We start from the raw sequence: 20,048 nt of genomic DNA, 5'->3' as shown, positions 1-20,048 counted from the left end.
GAAGCTGCCAGAGGCCCAGGGGCAGGTGTGGCACCACCCATTCCTAGAGAAACAAGACCCAGGTAATTTGATGCCCTGCTGAGGTGATAGCAGAGCCACTTAACTCCTTCCTCCCTAGCAGGACCAGTAGCCAAACCTCCCAGCATCACCTCACCTCAGTCCAAGGGGGTCCAAGATAGAAAGCCTCAAAAGCCCTGGATTCTGACCCCCTAAGTGACCCATAAGCTGACCTCCAGGGCCCACCCCATCCACTTAAAGTCCCAGATGCAGTGCCCCTCAAGAAAACAAGAATCTGTACTGTGACCCCCCACTCACCCCTCCCCCCCCAAAAAAAACTAAAACCAAGAAAAGATATTTTTGGTTTATTTGGAATGGGTTCTTCTCCCATGGTTCCCACAGTTACTGGGAAAATAAATAACTCAGGGGAGTCACCTCTGCCCCAGAGTACCAAGGTCACAGCATCCCAACAGCCAAGTAGAAAGCCCTGTAATCAGGCCGGACCTGGAGCCTGGCAGTCACTTGCTGAGCAGGAGACCAGCGCGTAGCACTCGGGGTACACGGCGGATGGTCAGTGAGACTCGGGTGCCGCGCACCAGGTGGGCTCCAGGCAGTGCCGACCTGCAGGCAGCCGCATTGGGTGGCAGTGAGGCAGTGTCCAGCACATCTACCCGGGTGGCTGCGATGCCGTGCAGGAGGCGTGTGTATGCAGTACCACGGAGCACCAGCAGGCTGCACGGTTCCAGCAACAGTGAGGTAGTGGGCTGGGGTGGTGGCCGGGGCTGTGAAATGGGTTGGTAGTTAGAGGCTAATCAGAGGTCAGGTATGGGCAGTCAGGTTTCAGGGGTCAGGGGACAAGGGTGAGTACCCAGGGGCAAAAGCTGAAGAGTAAGAGTGCTCCTAGGAATGGAGTCTTTGGTGAAAATCTGTGGGCTCCACAGTTACAGCTGATGGGAAGGGAAAGGACTAGGAGTCAGCAGTCCCACCAGATCCCTCTGACAGGAAGTAGGCTGCAGATGGGCACCTCAAATGGTCAGCTGACTGTGGGAGTTGCAGCTGGAATCTCCAAGGGGCTGGGGCTGAGCTTGAGATCAGAAGGCCCCAGGACACTAGGGCAGAGCTGGGCTGAGAGGGCATGTTGAGGCAAGGACCAGGGGTGGGCAATGTAAAGAGGCTGAAATATCTGAGGACATCAGGATGTTGGAGGACACTGACATTAGGAGGCAGGTCAGAATATTCAGGAGCATGAAAGGCTAACGGGGAAACCCCAAGGAGCAAAGGGCTAGGGTGTGTCCAGGAGTCTCTGTGAACACTGGGATGTCAAGAATATCCCTCAGTGAAAGAGGTCAGAGAGGGTGCTGTCAGGGTTTCTGTGGGGGTCTCTGAGCAGACCCATGTGACATGGGATCAGGAGAACCTGGGCACATCTGCACTGCAAATCACATTTCTGGAGTAGCAGGATATCAGTGTTGTAGTGCTCAAATGGTGGGACGAGAGGGCAAGTGGGAAGATGTTGGGACACCCATGAGTGAATGACACTAGGGTATCTGAGGATATCAAGAATGTCTCTCGAGGGGCTCAGTTGGCAGAGTGCTTGCCTTGCAAGGTCCTGGGTTCAATCCCCAGCACCACAAAAAAAAAAAAAAAAAAGAAAAAAAAAAGAAGAAGAATGTCTATTGAGTACTGGGGGGCCATACGTGGGCCACAGGTGAGCCCAGGTCTGTTGGGCCACTAAGTGTATGGGGTCAGGGGACCGTGGGGTGTCAGGGCATCTACTCAGCAGTAAAGGCACTGGGTGTCTGTGTTATGGCAGTCAGAGCACCCAGCAAACAGATGGGTTGGGTGTCTGGGAGGGAGTATAACACATGAAAGAACAGGTCAAAGTGTCTAGAAGATGTCAAGAATAGCCTGGGGCAAATGGGATTGGGTCAGCCTGGAGGAGGTGGGATGTCTGGGCACTCCCAGTGCTTGGGGCAGCGTTGCAGACCCACCTGTTCTATAGGGTCATCATCCTCCGGCTGCCGAGGTTCATAGAAATCCAGCATGGTGTGGGAGCCCAGGCTGATGGTGCTGACGGTCGGGTAGTAGAGTGGTCCATCCTCGTGGGGCTGAGGAGTGGGCACCAGGGCTGGGCAGGGCAGAAGTCCATCCCTCCCACCCTCTGGGTCAAAGGGGCACTCCCGAGCTGGGATGGATACGCGAATGCCAGGTTGGGTATGCGGCTGCTCCATGATGTGAGGGGGGTGAGCATGATGCCCTACCCTATGATGGCTCAGAGATCTGGGGTGAGGTGGTTACTACTGTGGGGGCTGGGGTGAGGGTATGTGGTTACCATGATGCCCTCCCCAGGCAGATACTGGTTCACGAGGACATGGTTAGCAGCGAGACCCCCAAAAAGGCTGAGATCAGACACTTTATCCACGTAGCGCTGGAGCCACGGGGGCAGTCGCTCAGGGACCATCCCCTTAGGATGGGGGAGCCCACCTGGGGAGTGCAATGGGGTCCTGAGGGCACCAAACCAAGGATCCTGGTACTTGGTGCCCCCTGAGGGACCCCTGAAGACCACTGGCCCTTCAGAGATTTTCTGACTTTTCTGGTTCCCCAAACCCCATGAGTTACTGCCAAGTCACCAAGAAGCCCCTAAGCCCTCAGGATCTCCACTGACCCCCTCAGAATCCTTCTGGCCCTTAGAACCCCTTGAGCCCTCAAGGCTCCCCTTATCTTGAGACTACTGGACCTAAACCCTCTGCCCACCCCACATCCCAGAATCACCTACATCCCTAGCTGGGGAAACTTACCCCAGTTCTGTAGCTTCCTCCCAGAAAGCTGGGTCCACTTTGGCTTTGGGGCATTGAAAACCTAGGAGGTGGGGAAAGGTCACTCCTGTTTTTGGAGTCACCCCTCTGTAAGTCTCTCACCCAGTTCAACATAGTGGCCCTTTCCTGGGGTGGAAATGGGTCATTTTAGTGGCTGTGGAATTTTTCTCTGGAGTAGTAAGTTCCCAGGATTTTGTTGTTTGCCTTCTTGTCAGGGCAGGCCTTTGGTCCCAAAGTCCATCTGTGTCCACCAGAATTAAGGAAAGAAACCAAGGCTGCACAATCATAGTTTGAGTCTAGTAAGAACGCTGAGGTTGGCCTAGTCTCTTCCTGGCTATCTGGGGATACTCTGGGTTCTGGAGCACCTTTGTTCCTATTGCATGGGAGAGGGAGTGTGCTGGGCTTAGTCCTTAGTACAGCAGGGAAAGTACTTTGAAAATTCTCCATTGCCAAGATCCCCAGGGTCTAGAATGGGCTATCTCAGTCAGAGAAATCTATACTCTAGTTGATAATCTTATTGTTGGTATGGTTATGAAGCTAACCTGAGCTTCAGTACAAGGATTTGAAAATATGTCAAGTTTTCAATCCCAAGAACCAAAAACTTTTGGGCTATTTCAGCACAAGGGTTTATGTTCTGTGGTGAACTTGTTCCTGGGACTCAAGCTCAAGAGGGCTATCATAACACTGGGAAGATTGGTGCTCTGAAGACTCTGGCTAATAAGGGCTATCCCAGTGTGGGAACTCTAGGTTCTGGAAATTCTTCTTTTCCCAAACCTGAAGAATAGAATATGAACTGGGCCATCTCAGCACAGGTGGTGTATACTTGGTAACCTTGTTCCTAGCGTTTGAGACTATGCTGAGCTACCTTGGCACAAGGCAGAACTTACTCTGTTACATCCTGATTCCTGGATTATCTTAGCATAGAAATTTGAACACTAAATTCTTCTATGTTTATAACCTCCTTTAAGATTGCAGGACTGGACTATCTCAACATAGGGAATATCATAACTTCCATGTTCCTGAGACTCTGAAGTTGCATAGGCTATTTCTACACAAGGGATGTGATCTCAATAAAATTCTCATTTTGGAGGCTGGACAGGACTATCTCGGTACAGGGTGTCTGAGCTTCATAATAACTAGCTCCTTCCTAACCATTAGTTTGGTTGCCCCTAAGCCTCCTAGGAAAAAACAAAACAACTCTAACAGCTCTAACAATTCCCAAGAGAAGCCCAGGGAGGGTAGGGGAAGGTCTCCTTTCTGCCAGGGTTTTCACTGCAGCCTTGGGGGCTCTCATACTAAAGCTGAGGGTTGGAGAGGAATACGGGAAGACGGTGGTGGGGGTGGTTTTACAAGGACATTAGGGGTCACCTGTCGAAGCAAATACTCTTCCTCTTCCTTGGAGATGAAGTCAGGTACATAGTAGATTACAGGTGGTGCCTACAATGGAAAGATTCCCCTGAAGATGTGGCCCTCTAACCCACAAAGGGCCCTACCATCACTGAGTAACCTCCCTCTCTGGAGGGAAGCTAAGGATGTCCTCAGACAGGCCAGGGTCTGAAGTTGAGGGACTCATGCCCATTAGGAGTTGGGGTTGGGAGTGGGACTGGACTCTTGAGGGTAAAAACAAATTTGGAAGGAGGGGGGACTCCCAACCCAGGGACCCAGGAGTCAGCCTGTCCATCCCACCCCACCTCCCACTTTCTAGCCCCACCTTTACCCTCTGTATCCCCAGTCCTGACAACCTGTTCCACCCTGAATGGTTCCAGAGCTGGAACCCTGACGTCCTGCTCCTCCATCGACACCAACTCCTTGCACCCAGTCCTGTGGGGAGTTGAGGACAAGCTTCAGTTACTAAGCCTCCTATCCTCAGTCTGTGATTCAGCCTTCTGCCCCATCACCATCCAGGCCCATTTTCATCCTCCTGTGAAACTCACTGTCTCTAAAAACCGAGTCCCCGACATCTCAAATGCCACACAGTGATCCCCTAGGCTCCTTGCCCAGCACCCAGCACACTCTTCCAAAATTCTGAGGACCCATCAAACTACACATATGCCCTCTCCAGTCTCTCGCAGAGAGCATTCTCTGACCCCACACAGGGAACCTTTCTCCAAAGGTAGAGTCCCCCTACCGCATTTGCACCCCAGAGCCTCTTTAAATACCTTAATTTGAGACCCCACTTCAGACCTGCAACGATGAATGACGGCTCTCTGAGGCGGGGGACGCTTCTTCGACCTCAGCCCTTTCGGAGCCCCCATTCTGAGTGTCCTTGGGACACAAATCTAAGCCTCCTCAAACCCCTTCCACTCTGGAGCCCCTCAGATTTTTCTTTCAAAGCGCCCGTTCACTGCGGCTCCCTAGGACCTAAGTCTGACTCCTCTCAAACCTTCTTCCCTCCCTGAACCCTTGTCCCCGACTCTTTAAAGGACTCCCCAGTATGAACTCCCCCAGACCCCCACTCTCGGACCCCCTGGGCCCCCCATCTCTGCCCCCAGCCCCCAACACTGACCGTCCACTCGCGTCCCCTCCAATTTTCAGAATCAAGACCCTCCTCCCCCCAGCTACTTCCGCCCCACGTTGCGGAAGCAAAATACCTCAGACCAATGGGAACTCTCAGAAGCCTAAAGGGTCCGCCTTCCAACCAATTGGCGCTCTCGCTTGGTATTCTCCCGCCCCCTCACCCTCGCTCAGGGATAGGCCGCACCTCCGGGCCTCTGAGCCTTCGGGGAGCCACAGGAGACCGGTCTTCGTCTGACACCGGCCAATCAGGATTCCAAAACCGAAAGTGTCCGCCCTGCAGCGTGGGCCCAGATGGGAGAACCCGCTGTAGTGACCGGGAAGGAGATAAGGGCTTGTTGGGTGGACTTTTTGCAGACTAGGCCATCCTACAATCAGGCCGCGGGGAGGCGAGATTGAAGGGAAGCCGCCTTCTCCCTCACTCCCCTAGCAAGTGTACGGAGGCCGTAACCCACAAACAATGACCTGACACACAGAGGCCGTAGAAACGTCTTTATTGAAGAGGACAGGGGTCATGCTGAGTTTGGGGACATGCAGTGAGAAGGGGCAGTCGTGAGCTGTCCTTGGTGGTCAGGGCCCCAGGTCTGCCCTGGACCCGTGGGGCCTTCAGGTTCTCCCTTAGGCTGTTGGCCTGGCCCAAGTGCTTTGAGGTCCTTTGGGGCCAGTAAATCAGATTTGGTGTCTTGGACCTGTGACCAGAAGATAGATTGAAATGGGGGCTCCAAGACTTGGGATTGCTTCAGGGCCTCGGGGCCCTCCACGTACTATAGACGGAGGCTTTAGGATTTGGGGGTCCCTTAGGGCTGGGGCTCTTGAATTTGGGTTTCTTGAGATCCTTGAACTCAGGGCATTGAAATCCTGCAGTTTCCAGGATGGGAATTCCTGTTTGGGGGTCTCCTGGTGCCTATGGACAGGGCTTGAAATACCCTGAGAGCCTGGAATACATTTCCCGATTGCAGTCTCCTCCATCCCAGGTACAAGGACCTCATAATTGGGTTTTCCTGGGGGTTTACCATTGGACTTTTAAATTTGGGATTCCCTTGGGATTTGGGGATTCCATGATTTGGGGGTCCTGGGAGTTAGAAATTTGGGATCTTCTAGGGGTTATAGGACTTGGGGGCACAGGGGTTCTTGGGACATGTATACTCTGGGGTGTGGGATCCCCAGAGTCTCAGAATGGGGTCTCCAAATTTTGGGGTCCCCCAAAGGGGGAAGTCATTACTTCAAAAATAGAGAATTTTCTGGGAGCCTGGCCAGCACAGAGGCTGGAGGCCATGTGGGGTGGGCTTCATACAAGGCACTGGGGGTTTCTTGAGGGTGCAGAGGGTAGGAAGACTTGGGGGTCCTGTAATTAGCACTTCCAGGACTGTTTTGGTGTCTATAAATTGGGGGGGTGACAGTGGGCTAGTTAAAGTGGGTCTTTTCTTGAGGGGTAAGAACAAGGGTCTTTGTTCATGGAGAGTCTTTGAAAGGGGGAATGGAATGGAAGGGCTTCGGGATGACCATGGGATCACGGAATCTTGAGGGCAATGATGTTAAATGGGGATAGTGACATGGTCTATTACTCTGGAGTTGTGACCTATGTTTATTACAAGGAGAATCAGGGAGAGTCTTTGTTAATGGGGGAGTTTCTGATCCACTGATGAGTGACTCAGAATGTCCTGTTATGGAACATTATATGGAAAGGATCAACCATAATTTGGGGTGATGCAGAAATCTGTTAATTAGGGTTCTGCTCTGAGGGGCTGGGATAGGGACTAGCCTGAAGGTGCTACTTAGGGAATCTTTTTCTGGGTGATATGGGGTCTGTATTTAGGGGGCAGGTTATCATGGGGATCTGTTAATAATGGGACCTCAGTGATTGAGGGCTGGCTAATGGGGGGTCTCTATTCTGGATGTGTTACTGGGAATCTCTATCTCAGGGTGACTGGGGGCTCCTTGTGTCGGGAGATGCTAGAAGGTACTTCTTTGTCTCTGTCAGGTATCCAGGGCCTCTAAGACTGCATCTCTGCCCTCAGCATCCATGGAAACCAGCAGCAGAAGAGCAACCTAAAAGGAGAAGAACCTGGTCAACCATGATTCAGGATGCAGGGTCATCTGGTTCCATCACCCCCTAGTCTTTGGGATTCTGTTTCTGGCTTTGCATTCTTAGGCTATGTGCAGTGGAGGGTGTTCTGCTTCCTTAACCTGCCCCCTAAGAGGTGTCAGCAAAAGTCAGTATTGGGCCCTACACCCTAAAGACTGTTTCTAGGTGTGCTTACTAGTCACAACTTCTAGCTTCTATTTCAATCCACAACTAGAGCCCCAGCCCTAGTATCCAACAGTCTTGTGAATGCCTCTCCCTAACAGCCCACAGGAAAGGGGACAGTCTTGGCCACACACCTGGAGATAGAGTTCTCTGACGCAATGTCCTTTGGAGTCCGGACTGTCGTGAAGGTGCGTTTGGGCTGTGTCACTGGAGAGGAGAGCAGGGTGAGAGGATGATAAACTCACTTGTGTCCTCAATACTCACCTAGAATCCTTGTCATTAATATCTATCCATGTCCCCAGGACCTACCTGGATTCTATGTTCCCAATCCCCATCTGAACCTCTTGTCGATAATACCTTCCAAGTCCCCCTATACCTACCCATGTTCCCAAAATCCACTCAACCTATATCCCTGATGCCTGCTATAGCCTTGTTTTTTTGATTTTGTAGGGTTTTAGTTGTTGTTGTTGTTGTTGTTTTGGGTGCTCAGGATTGAACCAGGGCCTTGCACATGCTAAGCAAGTGCTTTACATCTGGGTTATAACCCTAGCCCTCCAAGCCTTGTTGTTAACTTCCTCATACCCTATAGCACCTCATCTCAACATTTTCCTGGGCTGACTCTTGTCATAAGCGTACACCTGAAAACCCATGACCCTTCTACCATTCCCAGACCCACATGCCTCCCCATGTTCAGCCCCCAACTCACTTGTCACTTGATGTACTTTTTTGGCTCCAACACTGTCCCCAGGGGGATCCGTAGACCCACCAATCCTGGGGAGACACAAGGAATGGAAGAAATCAGAGCCACAAGAATTCAGGGTCTCTCTGGAAGGTGAGCCCAGAGGAAAGGGCTAGGGTTTGGGTGGTAACTACAATGTCCTGCTAGTCCAAGAGGAAGAAACCAACCAAGGGTGGATTAGGGCTGTGGGTGGCCCCCTGGGTCAGGGGTCAGAATTTGGGCTCACCTCTGAATGCGGGATGCTGGTGCAAAGACTCCATGCCTTGGGGGGCAGGTGAAGTACCGGACACCAAAGACAGAGCCATCGTGCTTGCCTGTGGGCTGGTCCAGCTCAATGCCATACCAGTAACCTGTAGCAGGAAGGTGTCAGGATGCCCCAGAGCCTTGCCTGTCCCCCAGCCACAAATCCCTGTCCTCACCTGGAGCAAAGTCTGTCTTTCCATAAAAGCGTACAATCCCCTGCTTCTGGCCTGCCACAAGGACTTGGTCTCCAACTTCAGCCTTGGCCCCCTCACGCTGCTGCAGGCTGCCCAGAGATGGGGACGATGGGGACTTCTTCTTGCCTGTGAGGAGATGGTAAGGGGAAGATGGGGTCTCAGATGCCAGTTTGGGGGGCCCCCAAGCCACCTGGAAAGTCTCAAGATAAAAATTCTGTCCTGGCTCCAATCACAGGAACTTTAGTGCCTTCCACAGGATTAGGGTAGGGGATGGTATTGGGTTTGAAGGGAAACTGAATCTCAGATGCCAGAGAACTAGGAGAGAGGGGGCCTTTAGACTTGAGTGGAAACTGAGCCACAGAAGCTAGAGAATCCAAAAATCTTAGAACTGAAGATATAAAGGCCAAAGGAAAAACTGAGGCAGAAGTCGTGAGCTTAGAAACTGTCCTTTTTACAATGCTAGGTTGTGGCTCACTGGTAGAATGCCCTGGGTAAGATCCCCAGGACCACAAGAAATAAAAAATTAGCCAGGTATGGTAGCACGTGCCTGTAATCTTAAGTTACTCAGAAAGGAGGCTCCCAAGTTCAAGGCCAGCCTGGGCAATTTACTGAGAACCTGTCTCAAAATTTTAAAAAGGCTGGGAATGCAGCTCAGTGGTAGAGTACTTGTGTAGCTTATGTGAGGCCCTAGGATTGATCCCCAGTGCCACTAAGTATTTAAATAAATAATAAAACGAAGTCTGGACACAATAGTGTCTACATGTAGTTCTTCTTCTTGCCTGTGAGGAGATGGTAAGGGGAAGATGGGGCCTCAGATGCCAGTTTTGGGATCCCCATGTCAAGACCCCAGCATTCAAGAGGCTGAGACAGAAATTCAAAACCAACCTGAGCAATGTAGCAAGACCCCTGTCTCAAAAATCAATCAATCAATCAATAGTGAAATAAAATGAAGGGGGATTTGGGTCTGAGAATAAGTAAATCAAGTCATAAAAGCCATAAACCCCTGGAATGAGAACTCCCAGAAAGAGTCTTCCCCAATTTGGGGAAGACTTTGGGCTTGAGGGGAAACTAAGTAGAAGGTAGTGAACCTATAAGTCCTTTCAAGAACTGGGTGGGGGCTGGGGTTGTGGCTCAGTAGTAGAGTACTTGCTTAGCATGTGTGAGGCACTGGGTTTGATTCTCAGCACTGCATATAAATAATAAAATAAACAACAACAACAACAAAAGAACTGGATATGGCTACTCCTGAGCCAAAGGGAAAACTGAGTTAGAAAAGCCAGGAATTCAGAGCCTATCCTCTAAAACTAGAGTTTGGGCCAGAGGAGAAACTGAGTCACACAAACTGAGCTATCCACAGAATGTCCCCATGACTGGCTCTTCCTACCCCTAATGTTCCCCCTCTGACCTTTGTGTTCCCTTCGGCCTTTGCCAGTAACACGGGAGAAGTCCATCCGGGGAGTCCGGGGCGTGGAGGTGACAGACGAGGGGGGTGCATCCACTGCTTTGGAGATCTTGGACACAGAGGCAAAAAGACCTGCGGGGACAGAGACTAGGCTTGGTGTTGTTCAAACCTCTGCCCCTGGCCATGCCCTCAACTTCCACACCATTACCTAGACTCAGAACTACTAAAAGGACCCCCATCCCCACCCTCCCGGACACCAGGTGAGACTGACCTTGCTTGGGAGGGCAGATGAAGTACCGGACACCCCCAACACTGCCATCATTCTTGCCCTCGGGTTCATCCAGCTCCACGCCCACCCACTGGCCGCTGGCAAACTCCGTGGTCCCGCAGAACCGCAGTGTGCCGGTCTGAGGAGACAAGGGAGGTATGACTTGGGAAGGGACCCTAGGGAGGACCACTGGCACACAGGAAGCATGGTGGTGGGGTGAGTGTACGCAGGAATACTGGGCTCAAATCTCCGCTTCAACATCATCATTTACTGGCTATCTGACTTAACTTCTCTGTACCTCAACCTCCCTATCTGCAAAATGGGAATACCACTCTTACCTACTTGTAACATCCTGTCAAATACAGTAAATAACCACTAACCAAGTATGAAAATTTATTTTTTAAATATTTATTTATTTTTAAATATTATTTACTTTTTAATTGTGGTTGGACACAATATCTTTATTTTATTTATTTTTATATGGTGCTGAGGATCAAACCCAGGGCCTCACACGTGCTAGGCAAATGCTCTACCGCTGAGCCACAACCCCAGCCCTTAATATTTATTTTTTAGTTTTAGGTGGACACAACATCTTTATTTCATTTTTATGTGGTGCTGAGAATTGAACCCAGTGCCCCACACATGCCAGGCGAGCACACTACCACTTGAGCCATATCGCCAGCACCAAAATTTTTATTTTAAATTAAGTTAAAAATTAATTTCCCCAGTCACATTAGCCAAATTTATATATTTATATATATATATATATATATATATATATATATATATATATATATAGAGAGAGAGAGAGAGAGAGAGAGAGAGAGAGATAATAAATATAGATATAGAGGGGATTGAACCCAGGGCACTTTACCACTGAGCTACATCTCAAGTAAAAAGTTTATATTTAAAATTTTGAGACATGGTCTTGCAAAGTTGCTGAGCCTAGTCAGGAACTCATGATCCTCCTGCCTTCCTACTGTCTGGAATTACACGTGTGCACCACCTGCCTGGTTCTGATGGATACATTTTTAATACAAGTAAAGATGCTTAGCTGCAGACAGTCCTCCATGAGTGTGGTTACTAGGATTGTGTGAGTCCCTCTCACCTCCATACCTCAGTTTTCTTTTTTTTCTAATGGTACTGGGGATAGAACCCAGCCCTTAGTTCATAAAATGAACTAACTTGGGCAGATGAAGTACCTGACACCCCCAGTACTGCCACTGGGGTGTAGCTCAGTGGTTGGGTACTTGCCTAGAATGTGTGAAGCCCTGGGTTCAATCCCTAGTGCCATTAATTAATTAATTAATTACAAAATAGGCTAATAGTGTTGATTTTGGAGGGTTGACATAGAGACTAGAACAGGCACACAAAGAACAATTAGTGTAGGGGGGATAGTAGGGGATAGGAAAGGAAGCAGAATACAACAATTACTAATTGGGCATTATGTAAAATTGTGGATGTGTAACCGACGTGATTCTGCAATCTGCATTTGGGGTAAAATTGGGAGTTCATAACCCACTTCAATCTAATGTATGAAATATGATATGTCAAGAGCTTTGTAATGTTGTGAACAACCAATAAAAAAAAGAACAATTAGTGTATACCAGGTTTTAATTCATTTAACCTTCATACAAAGAGGGATCAATGGCCTGTGATGCAGTGTTTCTGACCCCTCCATCCCCCCAACTTCTCTCCAATCCTATGCCTCTCTTCACCATGGGTCTCCATACTTGCTGTTTCCATATCTTTGTGATATGAACTTCTTTGTGAGGTGAACTTTTTCCCATCTCTCCTTGGACATTACCCACTCAAAGAAGCCTTCTGAGACCACCCAGTTAAAATAGCTCCTGCTTCAAGCCAGACAATTTAAATCCATCCATCTAATGGTTTTCACAATACTTTCTGCTTCCAAAAATAATTTTTAAACATAGTGTACTTTACTGACTGGCTGACTTTTTTCTTCACTAGCAGTGGCACTTCATGAGAGCAGAGCTGGAGCAAATGCAGCCCTCTATCCTTAAGGACACACTGGGCTCAGCACAGAGCCTGAAGGACACTAGCCAAAAGAATGAAAATTGGGGGGCTGGTGTTGTGGTTCAGTGGTACAGTGCTCGCCTAGCATGCACAAGGCACTGGGTTTGATCCTCAGCACCACATAAATGTAAAATAAAGATGTTGTGTCCACCTAAAACTAAAAAATAAATAGTAAAAAAAAAAAATGAAAGTTGGAATGCCCAGATGAGTCAAGATTCTCGACTCCCTCTAACTGAAACCCTTTCTCCTCCCCTTCTCTTCATCTTCAAGTTGGGTGCATACCCCAACACTTCCCTGAGCACTCTGGCTTTATACTGTCCTAGTCAAAGTCCTGTCCACTCTAAGAATGGAGATGGGAGCTGAGAAGGGACCTTAAAACTCTAGGAGCCACAGATACACAGAGCTATGCTGATCGCTCTGCTCATTTCAACCATGACTGCTCTGTGCTGTCCTCGTTTGGGGAATGGGTCTATTTCTCCCTCTAAGCCAACAGTTCAGCACAGAGTGAGGCACAGAGGAAGCATTGACAGAACAATTGTTAGACAGAATAAAGAACTGTGTGAATGACTGAAAGGCGGGCAGACAAAGAGGACAGTCTGTTTGCAACCAAACACCCAGCTCTGAGGGATGAGGGAACCGCCCCCTCCAATACTGATCTCTGACCTTCTGACCATCCAGCAGAACACGGTCTCCTAGACGCAGGCCCAATGCGCTGAGCATGAGATTGCCTGGGACGTTGTCATAGTTGGGTAGTGTCACCTTGGGGAGGGCACACGATAGTGGTACAGCCTCTTCCAGCAGCGTTCGCAGCTCTTTGGCCACCAGCGCAGCCTCTGCCTTGTCCAGGGACATGTCCATAGGGTCTGGGACCACCTCAGCTGGCACCTGCCCCTTCCGATTCTGTGGGCCAATAGGAAGAGAGGAGACAGGAGCTCAGGGGTACAGGCTACACTCCCATGAGGGCTACCAGCCTGAGTGAAGCTGGGACAGGACTACATCATGCCCTGGGCCAGCATGGGAATAAGAAGGGGTGGGGCATTTGGATGCAGACCCCCAGTGAGTCCACCCCTGTGGTCCTGAGCTGGGGATGTGTCAAGTAATGCAATGTAGCATTGGGGATGGAGCCTACAGGGAATGAGGATGGTACTGCAGGTCATGCCCTTGGGGAGCTTATGCTTTGGGGACCTTAAGCCTGTAATGGGGCCTTGGGAGGTGGGTGGGCATGAATACTGAGAACAGGCTCCTATGCTATAGGCTCAGATATCAAACTGAGCCAATAGGGAATGAGGAGAGAACAGGGGCACAGGCCCTGTGATGAACCCCCAGGATGCCAGGGATATTGGGACCTGATAACAGAAAGGGATCAAAGATCATATTGAGGGCTTATAAGGGGCCCAAGCCTCTCATTCACTGAAGGCCTAACTCCACTTTCCTCATGATTTCAACTGCTGTCTGTACAAAGCCACAGGGTCAGCCAGGATTGAAAGAAAAGATATCCTTGCTGAGTGCCCCTGGGAAAATCCTTGAATCTCTCTGCCTCAGTCTCTTGGTTGTAAAACAGGGCTTGTGACGCTTCACCTGATGAATAATGAACTCTAATATCAGCTATCATTTCATTTGTTGAATGTGCAGATCGTTTTTATAACATTTTAGGAGAAATACAAGTGGTCCTCGTCCTCTACAGTGGCCTGTTGGAGGGCAGTGGATGGAGGGAGCAGGGAAGAGGATAGCAGGGCTGGGCCAGAGTGGCAGTACCCTCAGCGCTGGGTTGGCGCCATGCTCCAGCAAACATTTGGCCGCGCCCAGGCACAGGTTGGAGGCAGCGATGTGCAGGGCTGAGCCGTGGTTGAAGTCACTGCACGTGGAGTTCACTACTGGGAAGTGGGCGAGAGGAGGGTTCTGGGTGAACGTGGTGGGAACCCAGCCCTCCTCTTACCTCTGGGTTCCTCTCTTATCCCTCCCCAGGCCTCCCAGTCTCTGCCTCTGCGAGAGCCCCGCCCCTCTCTTCTATGCCCCGCCCCTCCTATCCCTGAGGGTGGGGCCCACTGACAGCGCCCTGCCGGCTTCCACCTCCGGCTTCCACCTCCTGCTTCGGGCTACCTCCTGCATCCTAGTCCTCTCCCCTTCCCAGCCAGGCCTCAGTTCTGCCCCGTCACTCCAGGTCCCTCTCACCCCAGGTCTCTACCTCTCTAAACCAGGTCCTCGAGGCGCCCTCCCCCTTCTCCTCTCAGCCAGGCCCCTCCTCCTTACCGCGTGGCCGTGCGCCCTTCAGCAGCACCCGTACCAGGTCGGGCACGTCAAAATAGGCAGCGTAGTGAAGAGCGTTCATATTGGTCCAGCGACTGCGCAGGGTAACATCGGCGCCCAGCGCCAGCAGCTGCTGGGAGAGACGCACGGCCGCCGCAGGGTCCCCTGCACGACAACAAGAGCCAGCTTGGAAGTCTTCCAGTAGAGCATGCACCTAGCGCGTGCGGAGAGCCTGGGGCCTCATGGTCTACACTTCGTGTTATTAGGGCCTGAATTCTGGGAGGTTTTGCGGGTATCAGGGCTAGAGGCTTAGGCTTTGGGGCTCAGGGCTTGGGGGTTTGGGCCCTCACCGACTCCATGAGCCCCAGCCTTGCATGCATAATGGAGCAGCGTCATGTCAGTCAGCCCATCACGATCATTCACGTGGCAGCCTCGACGCAGAATCTGGGAGTACCAGGGAACGGGAGGGTTACCCAAACATGTGAGGGGCACATCCCCTCCCCCCTAACTTCCCCTCTGTTCCTACCTCATTGCCGATGACATCTATCTTGTGCTGGACTTGGGGCACCCACTGACGCACGATGGCGAACAACTCTGGAATGGTGGTCTGAGGGTCAAACAGAATCTCCTGGCATGCAGGGTCATTGGGATCGAAGAAGGTGAAGGCTAGGGTGGAGAGAGGTCCAAAGTCACTCTAGGCAAGCTGGACCCTCTGTCCCCTGTTCCCCCAACCCTAGGCAGGGGAGTTCAGTCTTGCCTTTAAAAGCCTCTAACTGGTGGCACACTAGCCATAGTCAACCCACAGGCATTTTCTGAGTGGCCAGCATGAGGTTCTAAAATCTGCAGGTTTCATACAAAAATCTGGATGCACAGTGTCTTTTTTTTTTTTTTTTAAAGAGAGAGAGAGAGAGAGAGAGAGAGAGAGAGAGAGAGAGAAAGAGAGAGAGAGAATTTTTAATATTTATTTTTTAGTTCTCGGCGGACACAACATCTTTGTTGGTATGTGGTGCTGAGGATCGAACCTGGGCCGCACGTATGCCAGGCGAGCGCGCTACCGCTGAGCCACATCTCCAGCCCCTACAGTGTCTTGAAAAATTGAAAAATCAGGCAGTTTTCATAGGGTAGCAAACTCTAGTGCAGTACCTTCTGGTCTGCAAGCCCAAGGATGCTGCTACCACTTGAGGACCCTGTTATGCTATCAGACTATGGTCACAGTGTGGACAACTTGCCAGAATTTTATTTTATTTTATTTTTAATTTTTTAGTTGTCAGTGGACCTTTATTTAATTTATTTATTTATATGTGGTGCTGAGAATCGAACCCAGTGCCTCATACACGCTAAGCGAGTGCTCTACCACTGAGCCAAGACTCCAGCCCTGCCAGAATTTTAAAAAATTTATTGCAGAAAGCCCAAAGTCTAGTTTTTAAGAAAAAACTCAAATTTTTCAAATATTGTGTAGAACATATAAAATGTCTCTAAGAATGAGCAGGATCCAATCTGTGGCCAGCCAGCATGGTGGTCAGAGGGACATCTAGTTCCCTGCATTAGATTTTGATGAGTGTTGTTCTCTGGGGGTAATGTCAGCACCCAGCAGGGGCCTTGCAATGGCAGATGTGTGAGCTGAATGAATGAGTAAGTGAAGGATCAGATCATACACAGCCCCGGGACAGGCTGCGTAGAAGGTGACTCAGGAATCAGCCTGTGTGCTCCTTTTCAAACTCCATTCACACTGCAGCCCTCCCTGGCTCAGAACCCTCCTCCCCTGGCTCCCATCCTACTCAGAGTACAGACCAAAGTCCTCCCGCTGGCACAAGGCCCTAAGCAATCTGGCCACCTCTTTCTCTGCCCTCTCCCTCTCCCTCATTCCCCTCCAGCCACATTGGCTGCCTTCTGTCCCTCTGATGTGCCAGGAAAATTCCTGTCTCCTTGTACTTGCTATTTTCCCACCTGGACAGTCTTCCTTCAGATCTCCTGAGTCCCCCCACCCCGCCCCAGAGTGCCCCATCTAAATCAGCACCCCTGCCCTTCTCCAGCTCTATTTTAATCTTCTTATCATAGCACATATTGCTATTAAACATGATATGTTTACTCCTTTCTCTCTTCTCCCTCTTTCTCCTCCTCTCTTCTCTCTTTTTTCCTTTCTCTTCCTTTCTTATTGCCCTCGCTTGGATAGAAGCACAATTTCTGTTCTGCTTGCCACTCTCTTATCCCCACAGCTAGGCATAGCAGCCAGCATGCAGTGGCTACTCAGTAGATCTCTGCTGGATGAATGTACAAATTGAACAAACAGATATATAGTTTTCTAAGGAGTTCACCTTAGCTTTCTCTCTGACTTGGACCACATTTCCAGATTCCTTCACATTTTGTGACCAAACCCTCCCTTGCTCTATAAGCAGGATTCTTTGGGGGGCCCAGCTTAGACACTCTGACTGCCCACTGGACAACAGGCTCAAGCCACATACAGTTGCATTTCCAAAGGAGATTTTCCAGTTTTTCCCCACAACTCACGCTCTCAGAAAACTTTCCTATTTTTCTGCCAGACTGAAATGAACGTGTCTCTCCAATCCACCAATAGTGGGTGATGCATCCATAGATGCCATCTCTCCTGCCCTATCCTGGTGATGCCAACTCTCTGAATCAAGTGCCTAGTTGCTGAGCCTCATAGCTGCTAGGGATTCCCAGTCAGCATCTTCTAAAACCTCTCTCCTACATCCAACACTGGCTGCACTCCACCTCTCTACCCAGAAGCCAGAGGGAGCTTTTAAAATTATAAATCAAACTTGCCACTTCTTTGCTTTTAGACACACTGAGCATATACATGTGTGTGCACAGATACACACACACACAGCTGTTTGTGTGTGTGCCTGTCATACTTAGAATATATCCAAAGTCCTTCAAGGCCCTTCCAGATCTTGCCCATGCCCTCTCACCTCAACTCTGATCACTCTCCAAATGCAGCTCTATGATCTTTCTGTTCCAAATGCAGCTCTATGATCTTTCTGTTTCTTTCTGCCTCAGGGCCTTTGCACTTGCTAGTCTCTGCCTGGAACTCTCTCCAGCTCTCCTATGCTTTGGGTGTCAGCCTAAATGTCACCTAATCAGAAAGACCCACCCTGACTACTTGGTTTCAAGCAAGAGGTCCCCTGGCCCTTATCTATTATAATTTTACCTTTTATTTCTTTTATAGCATTCACTCTGATCTGAACTCATCTGATTTATCTGTTCACTTGTTTAGTCTCTCCTGAGAACAGGGGCCATACCTTGATTGTTCTTCATCAACATCCAATTACCCAGTATAGAGCTCATTACAGGATAGTGGCAAGCAATAAATAAATGATAGATGCCTTCAGTTTCTCCAACAGGACACTCCCAGATCCCACCTCACACTCTCCTTTACTCCTGAAGTTATCTCTCCATGGACCCTCTTTTCCTGATCCTTTAGTTAACCCAAGGGACCACATTTTAAAAATATCCTGCAGCATCCTGTTCTTGGCAAACATAATTATCATTCTTTGTAATCATATATTTATATTTTTAATACTTATTTGTGTGGTTGTCATTGATTTCTCTCAGAGCAAAGACAGCTTGTCTTATTCTGTGCTGTGGCCCCAAGCTACTAGCACAGAGCCAGATCCGTAGTGGTTCTTCCAAGATTTGTTTGTTGAATGACTACATGATAGAATTATGTGTCATGAACCAAATATTAGGATCATTCCAACTCCATACTCCAATGGGTGAATAAAGGAAGGGAGGGAGGTCCAAGACTCTGGACCGCCTCAGAATCCCCCCACCATCACCACCAGCAGAGTTCAGCTATTCTCCCAGACCACCCAAGTCTCCATGCCAGATTCCAGGGTGGGGATAGCAGTTACCGTAGTCCTTGGGGAGGGGTGCAGGTGCCGATGGATGCACAACAGGCTTCTGCCGGCGCTCCTGGGTGGGGCTGGGGGCTTCGGGGACGGGCTCATCCTCTTCCTCCTCTTCTTCCTCCTCTCCTCGGGGTGGAGGGGCCATCGGGGCAGGATCTGTCTTAGTCATGGTCCTCGATGGCCCTCAGTGGTGGGCGGGCACAAGAGTCAGGGGCAGCCTGCAGGCAAATCCTGGAGGCAGAGGTCAGCTAGAGAGGGTGCCCCCAGAGACCCTGGGTCCAAGCCCCCAGAAACTCCCAAGGCCCCGGGTGGTCCCCGTGCCCCCAGCTCTGGATCTTGGAGAACCATAGGGCCTCGTTACCCATCAGAGAGCCCCGGGATATGCGCCCAGCTCCTGCCTCCTGCACCAGGCCCAGCCCCCCATTCTTCTCCCGCGTCAGGCCCCTCAGTCTCGGCCGCCCCCTCTCGGGGTTTGTTTATCTCGGGATGCAGGATGCTTCGCCCCTCCCCTTCTCACGGGCCTCCGCGCTTCCCATCTCACCTCGGGCGGACGGGGTTGAAGACCGAGGCTGAGACTGAGGAGACCGCGGAGTAATGGGGTGTCGGTGTCGGGGGACGTGGTAGGGGAAGAGAGGGAGACAGAGAGAAGGGGACGAGGCCCAGCAGCCGATCGGGGGTGGGGGTGGAGAGGGAGGGGCGCTGGCGGCGCATGCGCGGTGGCAAGGCGCGGGGGAGGAGATGCTGGGAGGCAGCTCGCCTAGATGAAGGCGCTGGAGGCAGCGACGCCAAGGGGCTAGACCCCGAGCACCCGAAGTGGAAGAAGGGGCTGCCACCTGGAAGGGTGTGAGGCACCGAGGCAGGAGAGAGATGAAGCAGAGACCTGGGGGCTGAGGGGGAGAGGGGTGGCAAGGCGACACGGGTCTTTTTATCCATCCGCGCGGTGACAGAGCCCTGTCCCTGGTCTGGGAACCCGGCCAGTTGGGACAGTGGTCTCTGTGCCTTGCTGATGTTGTTCCCTCTCTCAGAGCTCAACGCCATGCTTACCCTCTATGAACGTCTCAGAGGGGTCTTTTACATCTCCATCACCTTTGTCCTTATAGACAGTGCTCATCAGCACTTCCTCAGGCCGAGAGTTCGAGTTGCTTGCCCATCAGTACACAGCAAGTGGGTGTGGAGCTAAAATTTGAAAGCAGGCAGTTCGTTGAGTCTGGTTCTTAATCACCAAGCTACATGACTGTGCAGTGAAGGCCATGTGATGATACCAGTGTCTAGAAGACAGTTCTGTCAATGGATCTCTTCTGAGAATCTGTATGTCTTGGAGCCAGCCAAGGGTCCGGCTCAACCTCACTCCTGGTTTGACTATTACCTGCTCTGCCCCAAATCACCCCAGCCTGTGTGACTGCCTTGTGCCCCTCATACTGGGCAGGCCCAGTATCTCTATCTCCAAAATACTTCCAGAATTTTATCACCCAAT

The 20,048-nt window shown here is 50.6% G+C and overlaps 2 protein-coding genes across 5 annotated transcripts; both read right to left on the bottom strand.

The window, feature by feature from the left end:
- Positions 1-346: 346 nt before the first annotated feature.
- Alkbh6 (alkB homolog 6) lies at positions 347-5,356 on the bottom strand. 4 transcript variants are annotated; one of them, XM_026380086.2, is made up of 7 exons: positions 5,320-5,356; positions 4,556-4,634; positions 4,182-4,250; positions 2,796-2,856; positions 2,330-2,481; positions 1,989-2,105; positions 347-779 (listed from the first exon to the last, which is right to left on the bottom strand). In XM_026380086.2, the coding sequence occupies exons 2-7, from the start codon at positions 4,607-4,609 to the stop codon at positions 516-518; spliced, it is 717 nt and encodes a 238-aa protein (XP_026235871.2). In that variant the 5' UTR covers positions 4,610-4,634; positions 5,320-5,356; the 3' UTR covers positions 347-515. The 4 variants fall into 4 exon arrangements, with proteins under 4 accessions (XP_026235871.2, XP_026235869.2, XP_026235870.1 ...); XM_026380084.2 differs by lacking the exon at positions 5,320-5,356 and adding an exon at positions 4,973-5,227; XM_026380085.2 differs by lacking the exon at positions 2,330-2,481 and having other exon boundaries at positions 1,989-2,182.
- A 938-nt stretch (positions 5,357-6,294) lies between these two features.
- On the bottom strand, positions 6,295-19,248 carry Clip3 (CAP-Gly domain containing linker protein 3). The gene is made up of 14 exons (XM_026380108.2): positions 19,116-19,248; positions 18,578-18,805; positions 15,232-15,371; positions 15,056-15,149; positions 14,709-14,870; positions 14,214-14,332; positions 13,122-13,358; positions 10,425-10,560; positions 10,157-10,285; positions 8,734-8,877; positions 8,541-8,664; positions 8,282-8,346; positions 7,710-7,782; positions 6,295-7,376 (listed from the first exon to the last, which is right to left on the bottom strand). The coding sequence occupies exons 2-14, from the start codon at positions 18,741-18,743 to the stop codon at positions 7,322-7,324; spliced, it is 1,644 nt and encodes a 547-aa protein (XP_026235893.1). The 5' UTR covers positions 18,744-18,805; positions 19,116-19,248; the 3' UTR covers positions 6,295-7,321.
- Positions 19,249-20,048: the final 800 nt, after the last annotated feature.

The sequence above is a fragment of the Urocitellus parryii genome, chromosome 15, assembly GCF_045843805.1.
Source record: "Urocitellus parryii isolate mUroPar1 chromosome 15, mUroPar1.hap1, whole genome shotgun sequence".
Classification (NCBI taxonomy): Eukaryota; Metazoa; Chordata; class Mammalia; order Rodentia; family Sciuridae; genus Urocitellus; species Urocitellus parryii.
This window is presented reverse-complemented; position numbering and strand designations above follow the sequence as displayed.

Coding starts and splice junctions, on each gene's coding strand:
- Alkbh6 (XM_026380086.2), bottom strand. CDS start 4,609: ATGGAGGAGCAGGACGTCAGGGTTCCAGCTCTGGAACCATTCAGGGTG. Junction 2,857..4,181: donor AAGAGTATTTGCTTCGACAG/GTGACCCCTAAT, acceptor CCCACCTCCTAG/GTTTTCAATGCCCCAAAGCC. Junction 780..1,988: donor ATGATGACCCTATAGAACAG/GTGGGTCTGCAA, acceptor CCCATTTCACAG/CCCCGGCCACCACCCCAGCC.
- Clip3 (XM_026380108.2), bottom strand. CDS start 18,743: ATGACTAAGACAGATCCTGCCCCGATGGCCCCTCCACCCCGAGGAGAG. Junction 14,333..14,708: donor GAAGGGCGCACGGCCACGCG/GTAAGGAGGAGG, acceptor CCCACTTCCCAG/TAGTGAACTCCACGTGCAGT. Junction 8,347..8,540: donor CCAGCATCCCGCATTCAGAG/GTGAGCCCAAAT, acceptor GTGTCTCCCCAG/GATTGGTGGGTCTACGGATC.